Source organism: Chelon labrosus, assembly GCF_963514085.1.
Source record: "Chelon labrosus genome assembly, chromosome: 2".
NCBI lineage: Eukaryota > Metazoa > Chordata > Actinopteri > Mugiliformes > Mugilidae > Chelon > Chelon labrosus.
This window is the reverse complement of record NC_140338.1, coordinates 32,505,266-32,531,633: the sequence shown is the minus strand read 5'-3', so window position 1 is coordinate 32,531,633 and position 26,368 is coordinate 32,505,266. Positions and strand designations below refer to the sequence as shown.

The window sequence follows — 26,368 nt, the reverse complement described above, 5'->3', positions numbered from 1 at the left end:
CTGAGAATCCCACAAGTGGCTCATGTCTCAAGTAGGTTTGGACTGTTTGGACTAGGCGGCACGTCTTAAGAGAGTGTGGGTGGAGGACAGCCTTTGGCAGGCTTGGGGGAGGAATATGTAGGGTGAGATAACAGAGTCTGATAACTTATAGGTTTTTAAGTAAACCTTAATTTTGCTTATTAGGTTAAGTTTAACTTTTAAACACTGTCTACTCTGATCAGGGAACTCTTTAATTTCAGTTATTATTCCTTATATTGCCCTAGCATGGTATACTGTAACATAGAAATCAGAATTGGCTGTTAAATATGTCTCATACAGTTGATGAAAAGCTTGCTTAAATTTACACATCCTGCTAATGATGTTTCCACATCTGAGGTTTCTCGCAGTCAGTGCCGAGTTAAAGTAAATTTGCTTTTTGCCATTTTTGCCCGGGCTCGAGGGAGAACAGTTGTGGTCCTTGTTAGTATTCTCAGACCACATGATTACACCATGGTGCGTCTAGTTTCATCTAGTAATGCTGCACCTTTAATATGAATAATATTTAATATTACCTCAACATTGTTATTTATTGGCAAACCAGCAACTTACAGTGTATTAATCCTAGAGTATTATAAAAATATTCATAGCATCTAAGATGAATGGCTCAACTGATGGTATCACAGGGTGGTCCACTGCTTTGATTCGATCTACAGCTATTAGATGGATTGTCTTGACATGAGATACTGGCAGTCTGGATCCTCAGAGAATAAAAAAAGTTGTTCCCTGACTAAGCTCTATGTTAAATTCTACTGTTAGACCTGCCACAAAATTTGGTACAGTTTATGATTCCCTGAGAATGAATCTTACAGAGTTACATCATCATCCATCATCATTTAAAATACAGCTAAATAATTAAATAACCATCAGCCTTGGCCATGCATTGTGTTAATCTGCACTTTTTAGCACGCTAACAGTGAACTATCTACTTTGCATTATATTATCAATAATTGAAGTCCATCTGAAATCACATTTATAGATTATGTTTTTTTTGCAACTCAACTAATTTCTGTCTTTATTTAATGCATTGTTAAATAATTCTCAGAATCTTTTTATGTTGGACGGACAGAAGAGCACGTAGGTGTCTGTGTTTGTTTGACAGCAGCTGGAAGGCTGCCGGAGTGTCTGTGTTGCAATGTAGGGAATGAGAAACAAAAGTAAACAAACTTTCACTGTAGCCTGCATGCCACAGGCAGCCAGTCTGTAAAGACATCTAATGCGGCCCAAGTGACATATGAGCGGATAAATTTACACGCTATTAAATTAGCTGCCCACCTACTAACTGACCGTATAGCTGTCTGATGTACTGATGAATTCTTTACCATTGGAGATATTTGTTTGATTGTTCATTGAACAAGTTTAAGTGTTTGATTTTTTTTATGTTTAATAAGAAGGACACTTACAAGAGAAAGTGATGTAGGCTGCTCAGAATCTGTGGCTCAGTGGGACCTCTGCTCTGGAGAAGTAAAGCAAGAAAAGGGGTACACAGTCATGAAAACCCAAAAATACATTTCATCCTTATATCAGATTTTTGTTTCCCCTCAGGAGATTGATTTAGATATCAACATACTCATGTATGCTGTAAGAGACTTAAGTTGAAAAATACATGCTTATATGTATGTTAGCTAATACTCAAACCATTAAGAGTTTTTGTACCCTTCAGCTGTGCAGTGAGATAAATGTTGAATGTCACATTAATCTTGTTAACATAAAATTCATCCCCTTCCTTCGGAGGTCAGCCGTGCCTTTTGTGGTCCAAAAAGGTCTTTGAACTTTAAGCAGGGGGCATGGCGGGAGTAGGGAGGGAGGTTCAGGGGTTGTCTCTGTCTCTTGAGGGTTCTCACCAATTATTGGGGTTCTCTGTGATTTGTCTTACTGATGTGTCTGAAAATTGCTGAGATGGGATGAACCCAGACTGGGGCCTCCAAAACTCCTGGGTGGTCAGTCTGTCAGCAGACACCGACCATCTCCCTCAGCATCACTGTCACAGCAGAGCTAATCTATTTGGGAAGCAAACGCCATCATTGTCATTAGTCTCCAGGGGCCCTCTGAGGGTCAGGAGAAGCTTGTTTAATTACTGAGGCAGACAGGGATGGTCCAAAGAGAAGGGTGAGGGTCAGGGTCTGTGTTCAGTGTGCCTTCATGGCCGACTGTTATGCGATGTTAGAGACTGTGAGAGCCTTGCTTCACAATACCATGTGTGATACACAGTTCAGCCTTTATTACCGCTGATGCTGTCAAGCTGAGCTGCTGACAGATGTTGGACCAGGCTGAATGAAATTCTGATGTCTGAATCTAATATGGACTGGGTGTTGCTTGGGTATCGTTTACACCAAAACAAAGATAATTGCTGTATATCTGTGTGTGTATTTGCTTTAAGCTTGAGGCTTTTAAAGAGTCATCACAAGTATTTCGTGTGTTTCTACTTTGACATTTATATTATGCCCACATGTGTAAGTTATCGAGAGGAAAGGTCCTGTCTAGACCAGTGGTATCTCCTAACGTGCATGTCCTGTGCACCTATATGTGAACAGCTTCCTCTCAAACAGAAGCATGCAGTGCTGTGTGCAAAGAATTAGCAATATCTAGAGAAAGAGAATCAGCCACAAATACAGGTAACAAAAGAAACAGATGACAAAAGTGGCACGATAAAACCAAAACATCTGGCGCCCTTGCAGCCGTGCCGCATGTATTCTGGCAGGGAAACCTTACATTTCATCAGACCACCATTACCACTGCAGGCAATTTGTTCAGCATGGCTTGTATGTATCTCACTCTGTCTCTATTTCCCTGTGGGAAAGACAACCAATTAAACCACAGAGGGGAATGCAGAAGGAGAAAAGCCAAAGAATGAGAGAAATGTAAACCCAAAGTGAAAAGGCTGGGAGAAAATGCTAAATAACAATGGACAAGTTCAGAGCGCGATGGAACTATTGACAGCTCTCAGACCAGCCAGAGATGCAGATGTTTGAAATCATCACTCATGAAATCATAGAAGATATACAGTGTAACATACAGTGAGAAAGATCACCTCATCCTATGACATGTGTTTATGAGCATGATACATGCTACCCTCCATCACTTCTCTCTTATGTCCCCTAAAAGATTTAGAATATGGAGCTACTCCTCCATTTTTTAATCCTTGTCCTTTATTTATTCCTCATAGTGAAGTTTGTTCTCTGCATACAGTCCCATATCTGCTTCTCAAAGCGCTACTCCACTGAAAGATTTGTGTGGCCTGTGCAGGGATTGAACCCACAACTTTAATGTAATTGGCTATTTTCTTTTATTATTATTATTATTATTATTATAATTATTAATGTTTTGTGTCCTGTGCATAACCAGGAGAAGTGATCACGAGCAGTCCCTGGTTTAAAAATTTGTGGTGGCACTTCAGCAAGAAGCATGGTGTACTGGTATATTGTGCTAACCACAGCAGAAGCCTTCTTCAGGCTTCAGATTTTATAGATCTTTTTATTATTATTTCTCATGGCTGAGTTTCCATAGCTTTTTAAAGCGTTGGCCACTTTTAGGCCCATAATTAGTAGTTATTTGAGAGTTAAAAATGTGTGTACCAGGTATCATTTCATTTTTTATACTCGGTGTAATTATTCTCAAATATAGAAACTAAACAAATATTTTTTGAGCTGATCCCTTAAATTCAAAAAATTATTCCTTTCTTTTTTTTAAAAAAAAAAATACTTTAAATGTGATATGTCTTTACTGCAGCCAACACACATAAATGTTGACATGGCATCTCTGCAGTAAGTTTTAATCATCACATAAAAGAGCCGACCCAGAGAGTTTATTACGTCGATGACGTTAAACTAGAATGTCATTCATCTCTTATCCTCTTTCTAGCAAAAAAACAAACAAAAAAAAACAACTTTCTGATACGAGACCTTTTTCACAGCAGACATCGTCGTAGTAGCATAGAGGTTACAAACAGCATGTGTTTAACCTGCACAGAACTGAGGCTGCTAAATTGAATTTATTCACCGTTATTCATATTTTTTTATGTGTATCTATGCATTTTAAACCTATTTTTGACAAATAGTAAAATAAACAAAAATTATCATATCAATTTATCAGTTTAGCATAACTTGAGCTTTGGTACTGAATGCTAATCTTTAGAGTAAATTGCCTGCGATTTAAATTATTTCTGGTGTTTCTAAAAAGCTAGAACTAACTATATTCTTCAGGATAATCAAAAGGATAGAGATTTAATAAACGTGTTATAAAAACAAAGGGTTCTAAATGATGTACATCTGTTTTGCTGAGGATAAAACGTCTACCTGCGGTGGACTGTAGTGAATTTCTTTTTCCCCTGGGTGGTGACTATAATAAAAACTGTAATATTTTCAGGTCCTGGGGGTAAAGCACTTTGATGAAGTGTGAGTGAGCTTTTGCACATTTTTTTCTCTGCTGCCATAGTATCAGTGAAAAACAATGATTATCCTCTCATGGCCGAATCAGAAACACATGCCTATCACAGTGTGCAATCTGCGGCAATAAAGCTTTTGTGGCCGTTGAACGCATGTAAATTGCATTAAGTCATCAAGAGAAGAATGGCGATACGCTGCTAGGGCATGAGCGCACGGGACTTGAGTTAGATCAAGGACTTTGAAAATTAGCAGTGAGGTATGTAGGCTTCTTACCTCTTCCAAGCGTATTCCCTTGTGCCTGCTGAATTTCCTCCCCTTCCCTCTGAGTCTGCCTCGGATCAGGTTTGGAGTTTCTCAGCTGCTTGACATTTGACTTTTCAACTCTATAGTTGAAAGGATTTCTTTAAGGTTTATTCACACAGAGTTATAGCATTGTAACATTAAGTCAAAAAATGGCATGGTAAAAAACTACCTCATTTGAAGAAACGGTCAGTGTTGGTGTGTGCTTTCCTTTCATTGATATAACATGATTTGCTGCATAGTATTGTGATGGGAGACACAGTCACAGGATGATGGCAGTAAATCTTGGAGGGGCTTCAGCCACTTATCTAGTCTTTGGTGCCATTTTCTATGTTTTCTGTCTCTGTTTAAAAACACCAGTAACTTTACTGAGTACTCAGTCATTTTACAAAATATTAATAGTCTTGGAACAAGAGTAGAGAATGGCCACTTTAAGACATGTCATACTGATGTACATTTAGGTCCATATATTTTTGGATATATTTTTATTTAACCCCTTATCAAAACATATTCAAGATACATTTATTTCATTTTGGATGTGAATACTGCCAAATTAAAGCTGTAGTATTTGTTGTACTTGTCTGTGCTTGTTGTATGCCTGTAACTTAAAAACTGAAATAGCAGAAACTTTCAGGCCTAACTATTGGAGAGAAGAGATATACAACATTTATTTCTGTGTGGAACTTCCTAAAAACACTCAACCTTTCTCAGCTGGTTTTGCCTTTACCATGTGATCTCCATCTCTCTGTCATTTGTTTCCCCCCTCAGGGATGCTGGTGGTGATCGTGCTGCTTCTTATAGCCATCATAGTCGTCGCCTCATGGCCTGTGTAGCCGACGAAGACGGCGGCGATCGCGGACAGCTACGGTGGCAGTTTGACGCGGAATTACCACTTGAAAACTTTTGAATCAGCAGTGCACAGGTGCAGATGCAGACACTCATTGAAACATCTCCTCTCATCAGATTTCTAAGAAGCGCGTCACACTTAGATTAAGGTCACTGGAAACTGCCCAATCAATGGAATGTGAAATGAAGACTTATGTCCTTTAGCAGCACAGATAAATACTTTTATACTGTTGGCAATCGTTGGGTAAAGGGCACTGCTTTTTTTTTTTTTTTTTTTTTTAATATTTTTTGGGTGTAAATTGTATTCTTTAATAGTTGTTCAAATGTCTAACTCATGAAAATGTTAAATCATCAAACTGTTAAATTATTTGTGGGTGTGTAAGCATTTTGAAAAATCGTTTTAGCCCAGACCTGGACGTTGGAGAGCGTTGACTGACCTTCTGTAGGCATCAGGAGCTTTCCTTTCCTTAGTCTGTCTGTGGTTGGGCTGAGGGTTTACACTGGGTACAGTAATTCCGCAAGCTTTGCAATATTCACACTCACTTCTATTTACCCATGCATTACTGTAGCAACTGTAATGTTATCATTTTATCTGGATTTTAGAACGTTTAGAGGAGAGCCCGCAGCCAAAACAAACATCTCGCCTGTGGTACTAACATGGCTCTTTTCCTTCCTTGTAAATCAGCTCAGCTTGTAATTTCTAATAAATGACATTTCAAGTTAATAGCCCCTGGACTCCTGTCTGTCTGCAATCTCCCTGGAGGACTGTAGTGTTTTGTAACATGATATTCAGCTGGGCTGGAACTGAAAAAAAAAAACTCGATGCGCTGGCACCACTTTAATTCTTTCCATTCCGAAATCTACATAATATTTATTTCTACAGTACTTGTAATGACTCCGCAATCAGTAAATGGAGAACAGCTGCCACAGTATAAACCTTCTAACTAAAAATATTAGAATAATGAAACAATAGAAGCAACGGAAGCTAACAGGTTTTCAACATAACAAGAGTTTATTTCAACTGAAATATCTGAATTTAGTTCTACCAGGTTGGTGTGTTCAGTAGTTATTATTTCCTTCTTTAATGGCAACGATCTAAACAACCACAAACAAGTAAAAAAAAAAAAATATTTGAAAAAGACAATAAAATCCACAATGTCTTGTGTCATTAAATATATTCATATATAATAACCATAATATATTAGTAGGCATTGTAAAACAACATTGCAAAGAGCCTTTGCAATGGTGACAACAACATTTACAATTCATAGTATGAACACAAAGCAATGCTTTGACACGGATGTGTGTAGCGTTTCGTCTGGAAGCTTGTCAAACCATTGCTCTGGAGTCGGATGTAAAATTTACAGCATGAGGCTACAGAGACTAGTGAGGGGTGATTACACTGTGAGGATTAAAAAAAATAAAAATATGCAGCGTTATGTTGTACGTTTAACAATAAAAGGCAGGAGTGTGTGAATACGTAGCATTATGAAATCCCAATCATTGGATTGTACAGTAATTCCAACAAACCCTAAATGTAAATATTGACAAGTACTTCTGCTTCTAATTTAGAGGGATTTTAGATCATTAACAAAATTGTTATTGTAATAATAAGTAGGTTTCTATAATAATAGAATCAGTTTTTATTGTCATTTTAACAAAATTAAGCATTGTGTACCTCATCTTTAAACTTTAAACCTTCCGTTTACATATACTTGAGCTGTGGAAATAGTAAAAGGTGCTTCATGTAATTTTGAGAGAGAAGAAATACTAATATGTTCCTGTATTTGTCTCACGAACCTGTTGCCCATGGTTGTGTTCTTAAAAGAAACTATTTGATGATAAATCAGCTATATATCTGGGCTTTTTTCTTTTCTTTTCTTTTTTTTTTTTTTTACAAACCTGAGCTGTTTTCACCAAGCTTTCCTCGGGAGAAATCCAGACTGAACTGCATACAAACGAGAAAAGTGGAATCGAGCAGCGACTAGTGATTGCAGTTCACTCCGTTTCTCGATGCGCAAGTGTCGGGGGTGAGGAGAATCGACGTGGCAGGTGAATAGGAGGCTGCACGCTGTCCTTTTAGTGAATGTACAGTCATGCATCCTGTTTGCAGAAGAATGTGTGCGCACCGTAAAGGTATTTATCCGCCATCCCATTGTACCGTAGGAGTGTGAGGTGGATTCCAAGAGCAAATTTAAATAACGGTGTCGAGCACTTTTTAAGTGTAGCAGGTTTTCATTTTCCTGCAGGATCAGGATTCATCGCTGCATCATATGAGGTAAGAAACCTTTATGTTCTTTATGCCTATTCTTATTGCTTTCTGCATAAAGTTTAAATGTATCCGTTTTAGTGGTAGCTACCCACATTGTTAGTGAAAGGCAGAAGTCAAGCAAAAGATTCTATTTCTTCCATTGAGTTCTTATCCATTTTGACATGTTATGCAGCACTTTTCATGAGCTGGCATGAAGGAATAAATCCTACAAACATATGTATTGTTGAACTTGTGATGTGATATGTGCACTTCTTTACCCGTGTCCTCTGAGAACATGCAGTACCTACAGCTGCAGTGCTTTCAACCCCAAAATTCTTTGCACAATAACCTGTTTTGGGTAACTTTTACAGTCCCAATTATGCCGTGCAAGCGTAGTACTGATAAACTCAATTTACAAAAAAAACTAAATGTTTGACATATCATCATGAGTCCATATTCATTATAGTCCTATTAGCTCTACCCATGAAACACTCGCGACTTTGTAATTCTTTTTTGTAATACTCTGTGTGGCTGGCCTCTTGTCTCTTGTTATATGGGATATGTGAAATAAAGAATTAAAAGAAAATCACAGTTGCTGTAAGTAATGAAAGTGAAATCAGTGATTTTAAATGAGTTCTTTCCTCCCCCCCGGAAAAAAAAAAAAAGAATAATAATAACATTAGTACCACAAGCAGCACCGTTCAGTGAACTGAACTTTGCAATCTCAAATGAGAAGCTTTCACATGCATTCACCACCAAAATTTAACAAGTGGAGTTTGAGTGGGGGTGTGTCAGGTCAGAAATGCTTTAGTCAACACTATATTTTGTCCTTGGTCTTCTTCTGTCACTTGCGTATTGTAAATCTGCAAAGGTCCTGACAGATGGAAATGTAGGACAGCAGATTTATCGGTGCTTGATTTGCAGATACACCTGAACAAGGGAAAGAATGCGGCCCAGTGACAGCTAAATGTATGCACATCTGTGGCTTAGCAACAATAGTTTTTATGGCACAAATTTCAGTGAAGGAAAAAGTAACCGCCTCAGTCGTAGGTGAAGATTTGTGATGAAACAAGCACGCTTCTAAGAATACAGTAAAAAAAAAAAAAAAAAAAGCATGCAGAGGCAAAGTTGCAGCTGTATTTAAGTGGCTTTCTGTCATTTTTGCACCAGCAGAAAATGTCCAAACATAAAATATAATGATTTCATACCGGGATAAAGTACACAAATAACGTTATATACTGGTAATAGGTGCAAATTCGGCAAATCCACAAGAGAGAAAGTAAAATAAACCATAAAACCAAATCTGCAAGGTGAGCTCCTTCAACAAAAGTTCGCTAGGAAAAAAAAAACAAATCATCCTAAATAATTCTCTTCATGCGTCTACACAAAAAAGCAGCGACATCAACAGTCTCTTCTCTGTCTGTGGTCCTCTGTCTTTCACTCTTTCTTTTTTTTTTTCTTCTCCCTCCCCAAATCTCCCGCTCTGCCGTACTCTTTGAATTCCTCTCCCTCTCCGGCATCCTCTCCGCTTCTTTCTTCCGCCTATGGCTTCTTGCACTTGCCTTTCTTCTCACGCTGCTGGAACTTTCTGAGCCTGCGCGCCCACGTGTCCCTCCACTGGATGACCAGGCTGCCTTTGTCTGCCACCACCCCGCCCTGGCCGGGGGAGTCCTCGTCGTTCCCCAGCAGCAGGTACTTCTTACCAGGCTTGATCTTGGGACACTTGCAGGCCACGTCTTTGGCACGGACCCACAGGAACTGGTCGCCGCGGCGAATGCGGCTCTCGCCCTGCTTGTAGACGGAGATGATGTTGACGGTGAACTTCCACCACTCGCCGGCTTTGTCTGCCTTCAGGATGTGCACCTGGACGGCTGCAAATGAAAGTCAGGGAGCAACAGAGGTGACAGGTCATCAGTTAATGTGAAAATGATTTTGTCACATTGAACACGTATACAGTGGTACAGTCTACTTGATTCACCGGCTCCACCCCTATCCTCTTCCATTCTGTCTAGTTCAGATATCAGTCACAGTGGAAGGAAAGTGTCTTGATTTCCTTTCAAACACACAAGCAGTTTTTTGGGGGCGATTTATGAAAGCGTCACTCTTTCCTCAGCAACCACCAGCAAACACTTGGCAGCAGACGTTGGCCCCAGTGTGGAGAGAGTCTGCAGAATAGAGAGATCACGCTCTGACGCCTCCCGAGAAGCAAAGATGTGACCTCCCCATGAGCCTCCTAGGTATTTTGTTCAGTTGAATTATTACGTCAGATCCAAACTTTTCGGGCATTTCAAGTCACAGCCTTCTATGCTTTTTTTTTTTTTTTTTACTATATTGCGCTTCATAAACACAGTACGAATTCTTATGCTTAGTGTGGACCACTGAGTCACTCATCAGATTAGAGTAAGCTGCTGCTAGAGCTGACAAATCAACTGGAATAACCAACAAAGGCAGCGAAAAACAAGCGATAAGTGATAAAATAATGGAAAGCCTTCGTAAATGGGCATGTGGGATGGGATGTACTAAAAAAATCCCCCGATGATTTAAATAATGTCAGTGAGGGGAAAAGGCTGGTTCATGTTCAGCTATCATATAGAGCTTCATATGCATTAAGTCCATTACTACTGACACAGCAGTGTGATTTGTAATGTGATTAGGAAGCTGGGGAGGCTATTAGAGGCGTTAGCTGGAAAGACTCTCAGTGATATCACATGATGAATGAGGTGATACGCTCCTCGGAGATGTGGAGTGAGAGAAAGAAAGAGTGAAGACGAGGAGGAAGGCGGAGGCGGTCCCTCGTGGATCCCGTCCCGGCGTGTATCGATATGTGTCCTAGTGACCAGATCTCTATTAAGTGCCATTACAGTTCTGCTGGGCAGCTTTTAAATTGAACCACCGTGTGACAGGATCACTGGTTTCACCTTCAGAGCAAAGCTAATGGAGCTTGGCGGCTTTGCGAGCATGTCCTGTATGCAGTGCAGGTTTTGTAATATAGATTGTGAATCACTGCCTTGGGATTCATACTTCATAAATGCGGACGATCTGAAACTGCTTCAAAATTGGATTCTTTTTTCCAAAAGAGTATAGAGTAATGTCCTTCTGACTTTGAAAAATGAAAGCATATCTGTTTCATTATAGACTCAGGCACTATATTTAGGTATAAAAGGAACATTTTGAGATTTGGGGGAATAAACTTATTTGTCTTTGCTGGAGTCAGAAGACATAGAAACATGAGAAAACAGACATCCAGGCTCTGTCCAAATTTAATCAAATCAGTTTTCTTTGTTTCATTCTACCTAACACCAAAGAGCAAGCATAACAAGTTGTTGACTAATTGTGGGGTGAGCAGCAGCATCCTGTGGTGGCCTCTGTCTGGAACTAATGGAAACCTGCTTAAAGTCACTGCTCCGGTCACAGCTTGTAGTTTTTCTCATTCGTTTTTTGTACAAATTACATGTAACTAAGATTTGGAGATGCTGGTAGGACCATCTCGTTACATCTGGACAGAGACAGACTTACCTTGAAACTCTCTTAGTAGTCTTAAACTCTCTTCTTTATCAATCATTGTACTGTATCTACTCATTGATGTTGTTTGCCTTGTTGAGACAGAGTGATAGTGAACGGTTATGTCCCTCCTTTTTTGAGTCCACTAGTTTTCCTCTGTGTGAAAGGTGCTCCATAAATGAGGTGATTTTAACAGGAGTTTCATGTCTTCTTCTGGCTGATCTGCTACGACCTGACAGTGACCCCGTGCAGCACCTTGCATCCACCAGCTGCCACGGCGTGTGTCCGTTTGTCTTTGGCCAACAGCCGCCGTTTTTTGCTGAGGTCGGACATTCGCACGGACCTCCGCGCGCCCCGCCCCCTCCCCACGACTCTTCACACACGTCTGCACATCCGCCGCAGAAGCTTGTAGCGTCGTTTCTGGGCACAGCATGGAACCCAGCTCCCTGCTGATCTTTTCATAACAGTCCAACGCCGAGGCTCTCTACAGCCAACCTCTGTAGATTCACACTGCGTTTGACTTTCTGGAGCGGCTTTGCTGAGCGTGCTTATGGTAAACACTTCACAGAGATCTCGTTCTGGTCTGTTTGTTATGAGAATCTACTGTTACACACTATGGATTATGGATCAAGCCCCCTGGTAAGGGTGAGACAAATGCGGATTACACGGAGGATGAGGAAGAACTCCAAAACGGTGGCGGAAAGATTGAGTGAATTAACAACAAAACAATTCTAACAATTCTAAACCAATATTTGCATCAGTGTAAATACTGTCTTTTAATTGAATAATGGAAATAATACTACAGGGAAGGTTTATTACTGAATAACACTGAGCTGCCAAAATTTGCACTAGAGGAGCCTACTCTGTTCAGTCTCCCTCCCTTTAGTAGAGGGCATCTACATAAAATGATCCTGCATCTGCACACTATAACATCAGGAGGAACTCACATTGGTCTTTTGCTTGGTGCTGTCTCACTAGTACCAGCAGATTCCCTACACTTAACACGCACACAAAAATACATGCCAAATCAATTCTGGAGGCTCACCCCACTTCACTTGGTTGTCTGTTGGTCCTGCATGAGGGTACTCAGGGTACGTGTTGAGTGATGGCTTCTCCTGCACGACATCCTGCTGCCTGTTTTCACTTCTACATCTCTCCACCCCCAACTGTTATCGTTCAGGCTTCGCATTGCTGTTGACATATCTGCTCTTTGGATAAAATTAATGTTCCTCATCTAGATTCCAGATAAGGTCTGAGTCTGATTTTGAAACATTTCCTTGTCCCGTTGTCTGCCTTTCGACCGAGCCAAACCAATAAACACATATTTCGGAGAGGAGATTTTCTCACGACACCCGTAGCAAGGTAGGCATTGGTGGAAGAGGAGTTGTCTATAAGCTGACCCTCTAACACCTCCAAATCCCCGCACCACAAAGCCTGGGCCTGCCAGTCAAGCCGCTGAAGTATGCTGCAGGATGCTGCTGCTTGGTTGACCAGTTCAGCAGCCTGACTTCTATCATGGGAGGGGACAGAGGGGAGAGGTCATACGTCTTATCCACACCTTGAATGGCGTGGCAGACGGATGGTCACAGGAATGCAGCGAGAAAACGCCATGGTTGTGGGGGAAGTGGGGCGCCTTAATGAGGATCTCTTAGAGAGCACCCACTGTCTGTCACCCCTTCCTCTGCTTTATACGCTCAGGTCCAAAATGCCAGCTCAGAGATAACCCTTACCACACAAACACACACATCTGCCTGGTTCTATATCCTGCCCTTTCTCTCAAGCTCCCTTTCGATCCCTCTGTTTGTCATCCTTGAAGATCTGCTGTCGTCCGTTTGATCCTTTGTCTTGATTCTCAGAAAGCTGGAGTGAGACATACATCCAAACGCCTCCACTCTCAACTACAGCAGCTCTCCCGGCAACTCGCTGGGCTGGCACGTATGGGATGGAAGGTATTCTGAGCCCAGGAGTACTCATATGGATATCACAAGAAAGGGGATTTGGCAGGCTTTCATTTTTTTTTCTTCTTTTACCGAATACTTGATCAGTGGGAGAAAATGTTCCGTGGTGATTTCAGTATTCCCTAAAACATTAAATGCAAATTTTTTTGTCCCCGCAGACTGGCAAAACAGTTTATTACCCAGAGCCAAGTCAATAAAAAGTCATGTGGATTTCATCCATCAGACCACATTGTTTTAAGCTTTCCCGAAAGGAACGAGTGTTAGACTGAGTTATTGGAGGGTGTTGTCTGCTGGCTCACCGTAATCTTTCTTGCAGTACTTCTTCATGTTGATTTTCAGTTTGCCTTTAGACGCCTTGCAGTAAGTGTCACAGTCTGAAAGAATAAGACATGAGGAAAAAAAACTGTTACAAGGTGAAAGAGACAAAATCAGCGAATTGTGTTGTAATGTGGCTGCTGCTTTTATTTAGGATGGGGGAAAGGTCTCCATTCATTTCAGTATTTGCATGGGTTAAGAATTCATTTGTATGGGAATAATAACATTCTCAAAAGAAATTACAAACTATAAAGAAATCTGCTGCTTATTTTTAATTAGCTGCAAGTATTTTGTCAAGTATGTAAATTATTAAAATACAAATTAATTAGAAACTACATGTATAACATTAATTAATCAGCATTGGTGTCACACATTCATGTTTAAAATGTTTAATTCTTGTTATTTGTGATCAATTTAAAATATTCCTGAAAGTAATATTTATTTTGATGTAAAAAAAACAAAACAAAAAAAAAAACACAACATAATGAACTCCAGTTGAAATTAATGAAATCCTTGTTCAAACTTTATCTAAACTTTGATAATGTGTGTTTTTGTTCACTGCAAGTCATATGCCATCTTTTGGGCCTGTCCCAGAAAATAAAGTTGCCTTAAATCAGTAAATATTTTAACTGACAGGTTGACACACACATGTCTGGCATGACTGGATGCACTGGAATAATTAGGGGTTTTGGATGTGTTGGTTTAGGTTGAAGCACTTTCGTTACCGTCCAGCCACATCTACCAGCACACTGGTCTCAGCGGATGGAGTTTTAAAGGAATCCAAATTACCGCTGCCGCTCATTGTCAAACTGTGGGAATGACTCGGGCCTACACAGACCACCCTACTGCACCCACTTCAACCCCCACCACCATCCAAATCTTACCTCGCTTGTCACTTCAGCCCTCGACCCCCTGAAAAAAAATAACCCCGGGATCACTTCAAGGCCCCACCAAGGACCGTGTCAAGCCTTTGCATTTATTGCCGTGTGGACGGGACGGAAAAGAGCGCTGAGGGTTGGCAGCTATTTGAGGGAGTAGAAGGTGGGGGGTGTGAAAGGGGTCAATGCCGCACAAAGGGAGGTCAGGAAGGGAAAATTAGCCATCCATGAAGCGTTAGGCCCGAGGACCCTTTTTGGGGGTGAGTCCACTCTGGCGCCGTGAACAAATAAATACCTCACGCAGGCAGAGGGGTCACCCTAATCGCCTCACAGTTCTCTGCTGCGGGAACCTCTTAAACATCATATACGTATGTATGCACTCCGAGAAGAAGTGAGTGGATTTCAAGTTGATTTATCTCCTAAATAACAGCCTCACTAGGGACACTGTTTAAGAAGTCGGAAAGAAAAGTCTCATCCTGTAAACATGGAGTGTCTGGATTGAAGATATGCAAGTGCACAATTTGTCTAAGTGAAGAACACATTGACGTCAGCGGCTCTAAGAAACGTGCGTCTTTTTCACACTCTCATTATGTCTCATATCTGGAATCTGGAATAAAATTTTTTTGTAAACTCAATCATCACCACTAACTTTGTTTAGTTTTATGGTATTGAACAAGGCAGTAGTTTATCCAACCCTCCATTTATTCATACACACAGCTTCAGTGATTGCCCCATGCAGGGCCGTGATGCTGCCATCACTTACAGTGAGGTAGAATATAATGTGATGTTAGGTCAGTTCAAGCCATAAACAACGTGTGCCCTCAACTAACAAACATCGGGTCATAGTACATATTTAGTTGGTATTTCTGTGAGCTGTTGTGAGTGTAAAAAAAGATAGGAGGGGCACAAAGAGATGGATGGGCAGCGGGTTGTGGCGTCGGGAGAGTGATGGGGTGGTGGAAGAGGGACGGGAGCTTTCAGGCAGCCTGAATATGAACAAACATCATTGATGTGACCAGATCTTTGCTCCGTGCCTTTACTCTCCTTTATACTCCATTTGAATGAGGTTGCCCGGGGAACACCACGGCAAGAAAAAATGCACCCCCCCCCCCCACAAAACAAGGGAAGGAGGCGGGAGAATGGATACTGGTAGAGAGCGAAGGGGTGGAGAGGTTGACAAAAAGAGAAAACAAGAGTGAAATTTAACATTGGGGTAGAAGAAGAAGAGGAGACCCAGGATTTTAAGTAAACCACCCCCAAGTCAGCAAAAAAAAAAAAAAAAAGAGCTGGTAGCCTGAGGAACTGGTTAGGAAAGGCCCAAAGCTGGTGCTGGTGGTAGTAAATAGAGAGAGTAACAAAAATAGGCAAAGTAAATGAAACAGAGGAGTCTGTATGAGCAGCACTTGATTACCATGTAAATGATCGGGGGGCTGCGGAATAGAAGCTTTGTTTTCTTATAGCCCCCCCTTGATGCCATCATGATACTTCCCTTTGATAGCCTTTCGTTCCCCATTAGTGTACCCCTGAGACACAGCTCCGGGCCCCGCTGAGAGCACCCCAAGATCCCCCTTTAGGGCCAGGCAGTCCCCTACCGTGAGGACAAATGTTCCCTTTGTGTGTGCGTTACAAGCCGGAGAAGTGGAAGCAGTCCTGGAATACTGAGCTAAAATGTGCTCTGGGTGTTCTGAGTAGATGTAGTTACTACGGCGCTTTGTTTTCCTGCCTTTCAGAGCTCTGAGAAGTGTGTAACTGAGAGGTGGACCTTTGCCCTTTCTATCAGAGTACTGTACAAGCCTTGAAGCTAATCGTCGTCATTAAAGCGGCTTCAGGGCAGAACTGTACTGTGCTGCACAGCTCTATGTGTTGGAGCTGTTAACTTACAACACCTCATAAAGGAGCAACAGCAACACCTGGGTAAGGTTCAGCGACCAGTATTAACCTCTTCCACCATTTATTTATTTTTTTTTTTCAATTAGGTTTTTTTTTGCACCGAAATTTATTCAGTAACAACTCCACAACTGTAACACCAGCCTTGAGTTTTTATGGATAAAAGACACCTGGAATAGATTTTAGGAATACAGCGAGACTATGTGCCCATCAACAGGCCAGCTCCAGCAAAGTTAAAATTTTGAATTACACCTTCTCAAAATTCTAAAATAACAGTAACCTGTTCAACTTGTTCCACTACTGCCATAATAAATTTGTTACAACAGAACTGAAGCACAACAATGTGCAGCCTTGCGTACGAGGTGGCCTCTTCACTGAGTGTACCGGCAAATGATCCTGTGAACAACCAAGAAATCATGCAGTCTTCCTTGTTGTCCATTAAAAACTGTTCACTAACATTAACAGATTTCAGGGTATGGTTATGTTCATGCTTGGTCCCAGAATCACCTTGGGCAAGCCCTGTCATCGAGAGCAATGCTGCTGAATGGTTCTACATTCAGAGACACTCATTTTATTCAGTAAATAAACCTCTCACTCTGTATATTATCTGCTCTTGGCAGTTAAACTATGGCTCTGGTTAGCGACTATGTGCTGTAATTAAGCTATGCCTTGGGTATTGTCAGGGGAAGGGACAAAACACTTGGCTGAAGTAGTGGAACGATCCTAAAAGAGGTTGCTGTAAATATTGCAGGTGAATATTGCTGGCAAATCTTTGAAAAGACAATCTTTGAAACCAGAATGACAACATGCCTGTCCACCTACTCATATTCCACTCATGACACGTGGAATTGTTGAATATAGAAGTTGTATCGAAGACTGGGAAAAATTATTAAGACAAAATGTAGGCCACATTCAGAGGAGCTCATGGAGCTCTGTGATGCTATATACAATATATATAAAAGATGAACATGGCCACAGAGGCAGGGTGGTATCAGAGGAACCAGAGCGGTGAGACACTGAGGTGTGAATGGCAGCCCAGGGGGAGGGCTTTCTCCCTCAACAAGACTGATTGAGAAACAAATTGCGGCAAATAAAGCATGTAATTAGATTATAGAGCCCAGTGTGCTGCCCTGCACTGTTCGTCTCTGCTCCGCGCTGGGCTGCTCTCATCAGAGCTGCGAGTTTGTCCATTGAAGACGGAGAGAGTGAGAAAGGAGGAGAGAGAGAGAGAAGGAGCCCCCTCCCACTTCTTTTCTCATCTCATTGTCTGATGGTTTGTTTTCAGCATGCAACAGCCAGAGAAGAGGCTGATAGAATTCTTGACCTGATTTGAGATTTCACTTTTGGGTGGTGTGCAATCAGCTCTCATGAGCTGGGTCTTCCTCCATTACTGTAACTGATGAGTTTCAGATGAGTCATGGGGGACTCTTGTTGGTTAGCACCCAAAGCTTGGACAGAGGGAGGGAGGAAGTAACCCTGCCAAGGATTGAAAAGGGGTTTGGGCAGAAAAAAAAAAAAAGGAAATAAAGTTTAATGACAGTTTAATACTGTGATCTTTTATAGTTGGCTCTGATTTTTGAAAACTATATTTTTTGTCATTATTCATTCTCTCACTCTCACACATACTTTTAAGTGGTGTAATAAGATCCTAGATTGTACTGCACGCTGGAGTTCTGAACAGGGTGGGTGAAGCAAGACTCATGTCCAAAAAATCCAAGGAGGGGTCCGCCACAGTTTCTGATCACTTCCAGCCTCAGATGAGACACACACACACACACACACACACACACACAAAGTGGAACGGGCTGAACCTTGTTATGCTCATGAGCGCGATCATCGTCACTCCAATTCTCCCTCTCCTCATCATCAGTTACTTTCACATCCTGTGTATTCTGACAGGCCCAGGCGGCCATTGCAGGTCATCAGCAGTTAATCTCCTCCACATTTCGTTGCAGCGCAGACGTCTCTGTCATGACCCGTGGGAGTGGTGGCTCACACCATCCATGACCTACCGGCACAATGTGTGTTTTGTCTGGGCCGCACCATCTGAGGTATTCTCCATGCATTCCAGCCCTCCGTGTGGTCGAAAGGGGGAGAGCCCTGCTGCGGGAGACAAATTAATATCCACTCCATCTTCCCTCATGCCCTCCACCCCGACCAACACGGCTGCCCTCCTTCAAGCGAGGCGCAACGAGACACCTGCCTCACAGCTGTCAGCCCCGACACCCCAGGCTCGAACAAACATTTCCCATTTTTTATGTCTTAATTGACTTTCTACATTTCTTCAGTGATCACACTTTTTTTTGGGGGGGGGGGGGGGGGGATAATTTCATAAGTATCCCTGCACATCTTTCTCCGCCTCTGTCTACATCTTCTTCTTTCTCTTTGAACTTTCTTCTTGCAATTTTCCAATCTTTTAGTGTTGTTTTCTTCTATTTGTATGATCACAATATTTTATTGAACACTTTAAAATAAATTTGTATCGTATCGTATCGTATCGTATCGTATCGCATCGTATTGTATCGTATCGTATCGTAATCTTAATGAGAACTTCAAATGGATGGATTATTTTAAAGCTGCACTACTACTCCTAATAAATGCTAATATTGGTCCTAATATTAATCGTTATTAATATTTTGATTATTTTTATAAAAACAGCGGTAAGTTTAAATCTCCACACACTCCACATGTGTTTGCAATCACAAACGATATAGAGGTGCGTTTGTTGTACGACCTTCTTAAAAGACTCAAGGGTTAATGTATGCATACTCTGGGCCTCAAGCGCGGGTGGGCCAGCGGGACCCTCACTATTCTGACATGACAAACGCAGATGTGTGATGTCCATCAAAATGCTGCACCTTACAGCGTGTCTGTTGTGGGCTTCAACGGACCTATGCTCATTATACATAGGGGAGGAAATTCACAGAACTCTTAGATTACATGTAGCCGCATAGTCCAAATTATTACACAGGCACCTTCAGCTTGTGTTAACATCAGTTCAAGGTTTAATCAATGAAACTGTAGCCTTAAACTTTGCTGTAGTTACACGCAAACATGGATATGGGTATAGATCATACACACACGCAAAAAAAAACCCGCCATAAATATGCTAAAAACAACAACATAAGTGTAACCTTTTCTAATATTCTGCTCCACGCATTTTAGTTGATAAAATAATAATTTAATGTATTCCTTCTCTATTCCTTCTCTCTCTCTGTCTTATCCAGTAATTCCTCATTGATGTGCCTTGATGGGAAGAAAATTTCCTTCACCCCAAAAAGTGGACAGAGTCTTGACAAGGGGGCCCAGAGAAACTCCAGATATTCTACCTCTGCACCACCCACAGTGTTATGTGAAGACAAAGCGTGAAACAGAGGGAGACCAAGGAGGTGGAAGGGAGTGAAAAGAGACGGAGAGAGAAAAGAAAAGAGGTGGAGGAGGGTTGGAGACCAGCGATATCCCGACTGTGCTGTCAATCCAAGACGTGAAGGGAACGTTTGGGAGGTTTTCCAACAACAGCTGCAGGAGCCTCTTAACACGCACTCGCTCACGCATATGCATGCACGTATATCGGGCCTCCTGCAACTTCACGGGGGAGATGGGGGAAACGTGGTACGAGCCAGGTGACTTAACTTTTTCCAGTGTGAGAGACCCAACATGGGGTTTGTGTAGGTATGTCTATTTAGCAATCAAAAAAAAAAAATGACTGGGCCAACATAATATAACTTTTGCTATTTACTAGTATCACAATTTTTTACAGAAAAAAAATACACGTCACATATAATTCAACTGAAAATAGCTACCACAAACATATGACCAAATATTCCACTAATTAATAAGCTCATAATCCACTCACATTTACTGTTATAATAGTTAGAACCCTGTTGAACCCATTCTTACAGTTTATTTTTATATATAAAAATATATCTGATATACCACAACTAATCCTGATGTCATATCCCCTCATAAAAGATGGATAGTAAAATCCCAAAAGTATAATTTCAAACAGAAATCATCTGGTGAACGAATGAAAAATGCACCATTGAGCCATCAGTCCCTCTCTCACTTCTATGCATCAGAAAGAAAGGAGCGGGAAAGGGGGGCTTTGGAGAGATGAAATATCATCAAATCAAACAAACTGCCAGGCCTCAGTGCTGCACACTACACCAAAACCCCACTGTGCCGCAGTTAGACTGATTAATTGTGAAAGTGTGAGAGATTAAAGGAGGCCCATCCCAGCGCTGCTGCTAATGGATTTAATATTCATGAACCAGCTAATAAGGAGCAGGGAAGGCAAGTGGGATCCAATTTATCCTGTTTTTACACTTGTGGAAAAATATTGGAATGAGGCGTGGAACTGAAAAATCCCACATCCGTTTATTCTTACTTCTCCGCATCTTTCCCTTAAGGACAAATTATTTGGATGTGCAGCAGCAGCACATAGATGAATATATATATATATATATATATATAAAAGAGAGCTCTTTGACTCACCTGATGGCTCCTCTGTGCTGCTGGATGGAGTTGTAGGAGGTGCAACTGGAATCTCTACTCCCAGAGAAAACATAGACACAAAGAAAGGATATTAAAATCTACACGGTCAGTGTGTTTTTGTCTTGTGTGAATGCGTGTTGGTGCGGAATGTGTTCATTTAATGAGTCAGAAAAAAGAAACTTAATGCCATGGGATAGTCAAAGAACTGTGATTTATTTTTTTCAACAGACAAGATTTTAGTGTTAATGCGCAATAGACATGTGTAATGGTGAGTGTTTTTGTCGGCTTCACTCGCATTAAGATGTGTCTGAAAGTTTAAATCTGACTGATTTGAAGTCTGTACAGAAGCCTTTGCTGTCCCTACCCAAACCATTGTCTAGTGTCGGCTCTCATGTATAATATGCTGAGTAAACCTTGGAAAAGGCCTTTATGTCATCTGTACAAAAGAAGTACAAAAAGGAAGATGTTTTCCACTCACATTTTAACTTTTTTCTTTCTTCTTAAAAGCAAACGTAGTCAAAGCTCCTCACTCAACCTTATTTGATGACCGCAATCACCCGTGGGAGGTCAAAGGTGACAGTTCTGAGAATAGAGACGAAATCTGCTGCGCGACGGACCTTTTTCATTGTGTCACAACTGCTATTGGACCAAACCAATCATAGGCTGTTTAGCTCATTTTGGTCTGTTACTGATGGTTACTTTAGAAGGTTACTAAAGCTCAGTTAAACAGCAGCATGTCAAGTTACAGCAGCTGTTTTCTCTGCACCCAAATCTTGTTTCCTATCTGTACTGGCACCTATCTGATAGAGGCATAATGTTAAAACGTCTCGTCATCTACCAACAAGACTTCCAGGTGGATCTTTTCTCCTATTTAGATTCATAATAAATACTGTCAGCAGTTTTAATCTTTTATTACTGAGTTGCCATGTATCTTTTTCATCCTCCTCCCAGCTGCAATGGTACACTACAACAGAGCTGGATGTCCAAAAAGACTTGATTCTCTCAGCCCTCCTTCATACTCGGCAGTATTCACAAGTGGGCAGGAAGTTGACACTCAGAGAAACCATGCATGGAAACAGTCCTCTTATCTCCAAAGGATCATGATGGCAACTGAAGATATCATACATGTATAAAGCCTTTTTTTGTTACTATGGGCAGGAGGGAGAGAAGGGCCTCATCAAAAGGTCTGAGCAGCAGAGGGAGGACACGAGACACGATAGGCAAAACCTCAGCGATTCATCAAAGACACATGCAAACCAAGACGTTGACACACTGAGGGAAGAGGTGCGGTGGCTTCAGTGGTGCAAGAGTGAAGAGTTTGTGTATGAGGGAAGAGAGAAAGAATCAAGTCTTTTGATCAAGTAAAATCAGATCTTCTCAGCTGGGTCTGAGAAAACGTGCCTCTGTACATCCATGTCTGGAGTGTGAGTAAATCAGATTCAGCGGAATGAAGTGCACGTCTGCTGTTAACTTGTTTTGACTGTATAATGACGGGAAAACAATCACTGCCAAAACAATGTCGCCTGAGGCCCAGAGGTCCATTTGCTGGTGCCGTTGTTGATCAGCAGTCTCCCGTCAGTAATCCACTGCCATGTGTGATATTTAAATATGAAGCCTGGTTCTCATACGTGTAGATTTATGGCTGACAACACTGGGAAGTATAAACAACCTCAGATATAATATGGCTCTGTTAGGATGAAACTTAGGCCAGCTAGTCTAGTCCCTTTACAAGTCTAACAATGTTTAAGATAAATCTAAATCATCAGAGAGGGACTTCATTTGTTTATTTATTTATTTATTTATTTTCACATCTCAACTCTGACTTAACGTTCCCAGAAGTCCTGGTATAAATGATTATTTGTTAGTTTGGACTTTAAACTCAGACGGCCACGTGTACATTTGCTCCCCCTTAAGATTTAAATTCTTAGTATTTTATTATTTTTACGGGAACATAAATCAGAATGTTTTGTCTTAACAAAAACAAAGACAAAAATAGTCTTATAATTATCATTATAAGGTACGGTATTTAAGTACAGGCCTTCCCTTAGCTGAGTTTTTGTCGTTGTCTGCAATAAAAGCCCATATCTTGGCTTACATTGATACTGAAACTGATTCTGTAACTCAGCACAAATGCTTCTGCAATGTTAGCTGAGACACTCAGAGAAGCTGGTGTTAACAGCTCTGAGGTCTTTACTCAGATTTATGGAGACTAGCGAGCCGAGAAGACAACGCTACCATAACCTTGAGGTTCAGTTTAATAGAGCGTTTATTTAAGCTAGCAGATTTACTGGTCAGAAAACTGAAGACTGCCCGACACTAAGCACTTGTCTGCAGAAAAGGATGAGACGATGAGTGTGTGGTGGGTTTGTAGCGTGTGTTTGTGCTGGTTTGACTGTGGGTGATGTTTCAGTGTGCACACATGTCATCACAGGTTGTTTCTGATGTGCCTCTGCCTGTCGAAGGTGTGCGACAGACCTGAGGTCCGGCTGTATTGTCCTAAAGTGAGGCATATACTGGAAAGACTGGTTCCACGTACTTATGCAGGGGGCAATGGGCGAGCGGCTCTGCTGGTAGCCTTTAGCACAGCGGTTGCACGTGATACCAGTCACGCCGTCTTTACAGGGACATTGTCCTGTGGTTTGGTTACAGGTTTTGCCAGCAGCGCCCACGGGATGGCAATCACATGCTGTGAGGAAACAGAGGAAGAAAGAGAGGCACAGTGAGTGGACACACACAGATGTGGGGAGATACAAACATATACTATCTATAGAGGGTGCAGGTGGGTACACAGCAGCAGTGCGGCAACAATAATAGAGTGGTGAGAGACAGGTGGAGGCGTGCACAGAGAGACAGAACTTACTCAGGTACGACACGGCAACCCTCCGAAGTGAGGGGCGCATCGTGACTGAAAGAGCAACACATCCCCAGAGTCTATAGACGTTTTTAGACACTTTGCCGCTGTTTGCTGTGGCCATCGAATAAAAGCCGCCACGATCATGAATCACAAGCGCGTCTGTGTTCGTATGCATGTGAGAGTGGCTGTTTGGCATTGGCATATACAATAGTCATCAAGCACGCTGGGAATGTACATAGCTGTATGTGTGAGGGGGGGAAAAAAGGCTTGTGTCTGTTTACCAAATGATAAAATAATGGAGGATAATCCTGATTGCCTGTTTCTGATTAATGTCAGGCTTTGAACGTGAGCCCAAAACGTCTGTCACACTTCCTCCCAAACTGGGGGGTCTATCAAACACACATGCTTCAGGAATGTAATCACTTTCAAATTGCTCGCCCAAATCCGAACCCCACTTTTTTTAACTTTGGTAAAAGAGTCAGATTTGAAATCATTGCTGAATAATAGCTCATTTCTTCTATTTCTGGATATAAATAGTAGTGACTCTGGAAAGGAAAAGAGGGGTGAATAAATGCTCTTGCACACGTACTGTAAATCCTGACAGTCTAATCCAGACCAGAGTGTCTAATCCATCACCGTTTTCACTGAATGACTACAAAGCCATAAACGCTATTCATCATCACACTCTCCACCACCATGTTCCTCACTTCCTGTAAGTGTTTTCAGCTTATTGAACACTGAACACTGAATTCAGCTGTGAATGGTAGTTTAGGTTAGATGTGTCATTGTGACTGCAGCACACTCTGAGAACCAATAGATAGAAAAGCCCTACAAATGAAGAACCAAGACCGTTTACCAGGCCACACACAAAATTACAGCTTCAAAACAATGTGTTTATTTCATCCAGCTGTACTAAGTCAGTCTCAGTAATGAAGGTTTGTGCTGTATGTAAACTAAATGAATTAAATTGTGTACTCTGTACTGACTGCTGTCCCCAGATGTTATGTGAATTAAATGGATCTTAGCTAAGAAAGAGAGTGCAGTGCGTTCTTTATCTTTACTTTGACCTACAGCGGCGATATGGTTGTTATTCAATCAGGCTGTATAACAGACAAGCTCTTGGGGAGATCAACATTACAGTGGCCATCGGGGAAAAGACTGCTGTAAGGCAGTAATGTAACACCGTAGCAGTTCTCTTTATGATTGACCTCTTGACTCTTCTAAACGACATAGTTGTTGTTTTGTGAGATATTCTGACAAGTGAGGCACTACAAGACAGCTCCGTCCTCCCGCTGAAGTCCACATTGTTAAAGGAGGATCTGTGTTCCCACAGGTCGCCTCCTCTCTTCCCTCTATCACACTCTCTCTTTTATCTTCATTGCTTATTTCCTGTGTCCCAGCTTCTGTTGCTGTTCTTATCTGTCCTTGTTGTGTGTGTGAGTACGTGCGCTCTTTGCTCCTCTTATCAGACTCCCTAAAAGTGTGTTTAGCTGTTAGTGGCTTTATCAGACCAATCTGTCACCGCTTTCATTGCCGAGCGGTGTTCAGCTGGAGGAGCTGCAAACACACAGACACACAGAGAGGAAGCCCAATAAACAGCGTGGAGCCCAGTTCAGCACGTCTTCAAGCCTGTAAATTTAGGAGTGTGTCAGAGGGGTTCGCGGCACAGGAGGGCAAAGGGAGTTTCTGGTTGGAGCTTCAGAGAGCTCGGGTTATGTATTTAAAAGCATGTGCCCATAACAGCTTAGCTCGGAGCCTCAAGCCCGCTAGTAAATCAAGGTGCAGAGCACATGGCGCACAGGTGGGGAACACTCAGCCTCCTCCTTCTCCTCCGCATTTGGTCCTCCTCGCCGACTTGAAAGCTGACAGACTCGCTGTCCCGTCAGATGACAAATTGGCTGACTCCGTGGCTGGATGACACACCTGTTGACTCAGAGACCGACTTACTCCAGAAGTGTGAGTGAGAGTTTCTGGTTTAAGTGTGTGTCCACTTAAATGGTTAAGTGGCTGTGTGCTCTGCTTCATGGCTACTCCAGATGGCTCAGGGAGATACGGGGACCAGAGAGCAGGGGGCCTTTTTTGTCTCAACACTTCCAGCAAGGAACATCGAGAGACGTTTATGATAAGAAGCGTGCCAGTGTACGTAAGAGAGTGTTTTTTTTTTGGTGAGAGATTAGTTGTGTAATAACTGCCATGTGTCTGGTTGCAGACACAATACCCAACGCTTAATGACACTCTTGTTGCTGAGAATTGCATATAAAAGCATGACAAATGCTCTTGGTTAATGGGGAGAGAGGAGTTTTTCAAAGTCATGTCTGAGTCTGAAATTGCACAGTGTGAGAAATTTCAACTCTGCCATCATTTACCATAAAACCTGTGTTTGAAGTCTGAACTCCACTCCCCTGTTCGGTTTGTGGCAGTAAGAATAATTTGTTGGCCCCAGAGTAAAGCCAAGCTCCCTGAGTCTGTGTTCTATTATAATTAAGTTTTTGACACTCCAAAAGAGTATTTGGAAACCTAAAAAACAAAAAAGATGTGTTATTGGCTTGTTGTGCGGTACATAAACAACTTTCTGGATAATGTGTTTACCTAATGGAGGGGGTGTCTTCCTGTGTGCGTGTGTTGTTTACTGTTTTATTGATCAGAGCAATAGGTTGCAATAG

General features: G+C 41.7%; 2 protein-coding genes across 4 annotated transcripts in view; one reads left to right on the top strand and one right to left on the bottom strand.

Annotated features, from left to right (window-relative positions):
* The window catches only part of stx8 (syntaxin 8), a 37,052-nt gene extending 30,746 nt beyond the window's left edge, over positions 1–6,306 (top strand). Inside the window, exon 7 of one of the 3 annotated variants that reach the window (XM_084566564.1) lies at positions 5,490–6,306. In XM_084566564.1, coding sequence (XP_084422690.1) covers positions 5,490–5,554 — 65 coding nt within the window. In that variant the 3' untranslated portion in view covers positions 5,555–6,306. The remainder of the gene's footprint in view (positions 1–5,489) is intronic. The other 2 variants (XM_084566565.1, XM_084566566.1) reach the window with 2 other exon arrangements.
* Positions 6,307–7,592: 1,286 nt separating this feature from the next.
* The window catches only part of ntn1a (netrin 1a), a 57,876-nt gene continuing 39,100 nt past the window's right edge, over positions 7,593–26,368 (bottom strand). Inside the window, exons 4-7 of the mRNA XM_084566553.1 lie at positions 23,388–23,537; positions 20,852–20,905; positions 13,577–13,651; positions 7,593–9,689 (exon numbers count right to left, since the gene is read on the bottom strand). Coding sequence (XP_084422679.1) covers positions 9,361–9,689; positions 13,577–13,651; positions 20,852–20,905; positions 23,388–23,537 — 608 coding nt within the window. The 3' untranslated portion in view covers positions 7,593–9,360. The remainder of the gene's footprint in view (positions 9,690–13,576; positions 13,652–20,851; positions 20,906–23,387; positions 23,538–26,368) is intronic.